The 4,408-nt window shown below is 32.9% G+C and overlaps 1 protein-coding gene across 2 annotated transcripts; it reads left to right on the top strand.

Annotated features, from left to right (window-relative positions):
* The first annotated feature begins 1,331 nt into the window (after positions 1-1,331).
* On the top strand, positions 1,332-4,019 carry LOC133805116 (uncharacterized). Of its 2 annotated transcripts, none has more exons than XM_062243221.1 (8): positions 1,332-1,601; positions 1,796-1,909; positions 2,269-2,416; positions 2,692-2,781; positions 2,983-3,037; positions 3,170-3,292; positions 3,520-3,576; positions 3,669-4,019. In XM_062243221.1, exons 1-8 carry the CDS (start codon positions 1,441-1,443, stop codon positions 3,791-3,793), a joined length of 873 nt encoding a protein of 290 aa, XP_062099205.1. In that variant the 5' UTR covers positions 1,332-1,440; the 3' UTR covers positions 3,794-4,019. The 2 variants fall into 2 exon arrangements, with proteins under 2 accessions (XP_062099205.1, XP_062099203.1); XM_062243219.1 differs by having other exon boundaries at positions 1,333-1,601; positions 1,787-1,909.
* The last annotated feature ends 389 nt before the right edge of the window (positions 4,020-4,408 follow it).

Raw genomic sequence — 4,408 nt, 5'->3', positions numbered from 1 at the left:
CGAATAATGAGACAGGTGAGTAGAAGGAATCATGAGGGTGTGGCTGGGAGGGAGAGTTCTTCACTTGGATTCCATTAGACTCCACAAAGAGACTCTGGGAATGGAGAAGTCAATCTTTGGATTCATATTTGTTTTTGGGTATTGGGTGGCTGAGACTGAGGAGACTTGTTTTGTTGTTCTGTTTTGGGTGGTTTTCAGCTTGTGAAATTTTATAGAAGAATTCAGTTTCAAAGTGGTGCGTGAAGTGAGTGGTTCGATATTGGGTGACTTCAGCCACATATTGGTGTGGGGTGGATTTGGGACCCAAATGGATGCCCTTATCGAAGATCAATAAAATTTGTAACGTTGAATATTGATTTTTATAACACAAAAGTATTGAAGATAGGTTATGCTCTCTTTTTAATTGTGTTTATAATACTAATTACATTCTAGATAAATAATTTTTTAAAAAAATCAAATAAAATGGATAATGTATTGTCCATTCATCAGTTGGGCAGAGTGCTAGTATCTCTGTTTTGGACGTCTTGTGTTTTATATATATATATTTAATTAATTTCTCACTTCTTTATAAATGAGAAAGAATGAATTTTGATGGATTTTTTCTAGATGTTTTGGTTTGGTCCTGTCTCATCTTTCTTGGTCTTGTTAAACAATATGTATATACATTTTATTATTACTATTTCCAACTTTCTCCTACTATTTTCCCATCCACCTAAAAATCATTTGTGCCAAAAACATTAGTACAAATATCTCTCATCAGAAAAAGAGATCCCTAGTCCGAATTCCCTTTCCTATTTTTCTTTTGAAAAGTTACTTGTGCCAAAAATAATATTACTTGAACTTTTTTGCGTGACAAAAATTCTCCTAAACTATAAATGTTATTGAAAATATATCATTTCTTTTACATTCTGATCAGTTTTCAAAATAATTTCTGATGTAGCGCTAATGTGTTAGGATTCGAGAGTTAAGGTGAAAAATATATACATAAATTATAGTCTAATGATAAATTTTAAAAATATATATCTACATTCTTAGAGCTAATATTTATATATTTAACATCAATAAATTTAATTTCGGCTAGTTTCAAATATGCTCTCGTAGTGCAACATGGGGAATATGATCACATCAACAAACCGTAAAAAAAACCAGAATGCAAAGAAAAAGACATATTTTCAATGGATTCTATAGCTCGGGGATTTTTGCCACGCAAAAGATTTCAGTGGTATAACTATACAAGGCTCATAGTTCTAGGTAAAAATCATATTTGATAACTACAGAACAATAATAAATAATGAAAAACATTTTCAAAAGAAATTAAAAAAAATAAAGAATGAAAAGTAAAATAAAAATCAATTGGACAGAGGCAGGAGCAAGAGCCAAAGAATGTGGAGGGATTGATTTTTAAGGGGGCGAGCGAGCGAGCGAGCGAGCGAGCGATTGATGTGGGGTTCCATTGCCTGCACCAGTACACGACTTCTTCGCCACTTTCCTCCTCTCCTTCCCCGGGTTTCTTCTTCTCCCACCACACTTCTCATAGACGACACCATCACCGCCCGCTCTTCTTTCGCATCCTTTGCTTCTCGTTCCAACCCAAACCCAAGGTTAGCTACCTTTCCTTTCTTTCTTTTTTCTCAATTGATGAAACAAAGTAAGTAAACCTTTTCTATTCTCATGTGTTTTGATGCCATTAATTGCTTTTCTGTCTGTTTTGTTCCATTTCCCAATCAATTTTTCATTTTTCTTTTTTGGACAATTTTTCAATTGGAGATTATATTTATATTTGTAGTGGTGGCAGAGGAAGAGATATGGAAATGAAGAGTGATCAAGAAAGATCGAGAGGTCGTGGAGGAGGAAGAGATGGTGGCGGTGGCTCTGGTAAAGATAAGATTGATGCACTTGGGAGATTAATGTAAGAACCACATTACTTGCTCAGTATATTCTTTTGCTTACTTTTGTTTTCATCATAATTAATCATAATCATGGATTTCATCTTATGGAGTGTACAAATATTAAATTTTGTTCTATTAAAAGAAAAAGAACAAAACCAGGAGTTAGATGTAACAGATAGGCAGAACAATTAAATTTTATGTGGTTCAATGCAAAATGGGTAGTGATAAAAGAGTAAAGTTCCACTGAAGAGGGAGAGCATACAGATAGCTGGTCTGGTTTAGTCTTCTTCTTTTTTTTTTCTTATGCAGTTGAAGTGAAATTGTTCTCTTACACTTTCTAGCCTCGAATTCATATGCTTACTGCTATATTTCCTTCCAGGACACGTATTTTGCGCCATATGGCATCTGAATTAAATTTGAGTATGCGAAGTGATGGGTTTGTGAAGGTCAATGATATCTTACAACTGAATATGAAGACATTTGCCCATATCCCTTTAAGATCACATACGATTGATGATGTTAGGGAGGTCAGTGATCAAGGATTTCTTTTTCTTATTTACTATTTTAATGTACTTCATAATAGGACCTTATATGTGTTGCACCCTGTGGTTCTCTGTTATCTTTCTGCCTGGAAATGCAGGAATGGACACCTTGTTCATGTTTAATTGTATTATGTTTATGTTAATTCATAAGGTCTGACGTTCAAGTACTTCAAACTGTTTTGATATAGGTCACAATGTTTCATGTTATTATCTATTTAAATTGCATAAAATATCTGAAGGAAGAACTTAATCTGTTTTAGGCCGTCCGGAAGGATAATAAACAGCGGTTTAGCCTCCTAGAAGAAAACGGAGAGCTTTTCATACGTGCAAACCAAGGCCACACTGTAACGGTGATATATCCTTCTTTGCATTGTGTTTTAACTTAAGTTAGCGTATTTGCATTACAGAACTTAAGAATAACAGTCTGAATTGCCCAAATTTGCACACAATATCAAGCTTTTCTTATCTGCAGTACTAACAAATTTTTCCAAAAATGCAAAACTGTAATTTGCACTAACAGTTTTGTTTGATTGTTCATTTGTAACTTGCAGGCAGTTGAGACTGAAAGACTATTACAAGCCATAGTTTCAGCTGAAGAAGTTCCAGGTTATTTTCTTTCTTTCTTTTTTTACTTGTTTTATTAAGTCACCCTATTACCAAAGGAGAAAATCCCTTGGTCAATATTTTTTAATTGACTTTTGTGTTTGGCTGACTGTTTTCTTTGCTCCTGATTTGCAGTGTGTGTACATGGAACTTACAGGAAGAATTTGGAATCTATTTTACAGTCAGGTCTCAAACGAATGAAAAGATTACATGTCCATTTCTCTCGTGGCTTGCCAACAGATGGCGAAGTCGTTAGTGGTAATATATAATTGACATTTCCATTTGTGTATATTATTTACAACAATTCTAAACTTTCTGAAGGCAAATCGTGAACCAGAGTGTGAAGCTCTGACATTTAGAATTTTAAAGCTGTTATGTGTGACAATCTATTAGTTCACATGAGTCAGTTGTTCTGAGTATGAGGCTTGTTTCAATCTAAGAAGCATTATTATCAATATAATCACCAACATGATTTCGTTTGTCAGGTATTAGGCGGAACGTAGAAGTCTTGATCTATCTTGATGTGAAGAAAGCTTTGGAAGGTAAGACAGTGATCAATGATGAAGTTTTTCTAGATTTAAGTTGATCATATTGATTGATTGATCTCTAATTGTTTATCTTCATATTGGGGCAGAGGGCATGAAGCTCTACATCTCAGACAACAAGGTCATCTTGAGTGAAGGTATAGATGGTGTTATACCTGTCAAGTACTTTGAAAAGATAGAATCATGGCCAGATAGAAAACCCATTCCTTTTTGATCTTATGGATCAGATCAAAAACAAGATTTTTAATATTATTGTTACTTTCCCTTTTGACCCATCAAATGGTTACTTTGAGAAAATCACTTGTGATGCTTTTTTTTATCGGTACATGTAACGTCAGGTTCACATTTGAGCTACATGGTTGATTTGGCTCACTTTTGTTAGGGTTGTTGACATGGATGAGCTTGAATTTTTTGTGAATACCATTGATTCTTTTTTTTTACTTCTTAAATGACGAGTTAGGTTCTCGGATTGTTGAGTTGGGGTTGAGGAAGGAGAAATTTTAAAAATACCTAAGATTTAAAAAAAACACTAAAATTACAGAATTTGGAAAAAAAATTACAAAAATATCGAGGGACATAATCATAAATAGTAATTTTTTTTTTATAAACAAAGTTTACAAATTTGTAATAATACAGTTTTATTGTAACTAAAATTTATAAATTTGTAACTGAAATTTTTAAGTTTGTAACTATATGTTACGATTTTGTAAACTATATTTATATACTAAATAGAAAATTGTAACAAGTGATTATATAACTGTTATAAATTGATCTCCGTATTTTTGTATTTTTTGTAAAATTATGTAGTTAATTTTTTATTTGAAATTTA

This window comes from Humulus lupulus, chromosome X, assembly GCF_963169125.1.
Source record: "Humulus lupulus chromosome X, drHumLupu1.1, whole genome shotgun sequence".
In the NCBI taxonomy this organism is placed as follows: domain Eukaryota; kingdom Viridiplantae; phylum Streptophyta; class Magnoliopsida; order Rosales; family Cannabaceae; genus Humulus; species Humulus lupulus.
Note: the sequence above shows the minus strand (reverse complement) of the source record. Positions and strands in the feature narration are given on the sequence as shown.

Excerpts from the sequence above, each read along its gene's own strand:
- LOC133805116 (XM_062243219.1), top strand. The coding sequence starts at position 1,441 with ATGTGGGGTTCCATTGCCTGCACCAGTACACGACTTCTTCGCCACTTT. Across the intron at positions 1,602-1,786 it reads CGTTCCAACCCAAACCCAAG|TGGTGGCAGAGGAAGAGATA; the intron begins GTTAGCTACCTT and ends TTATATTTGTAG. Across the intron at positions 3,038-3,169 it reads TTCAGCTGAAGAAGTTCCAG|TGTGTGTACATGGAACTTAC; the intron begins GTTATTTTCTTT and ends CCTGATTTGCAG.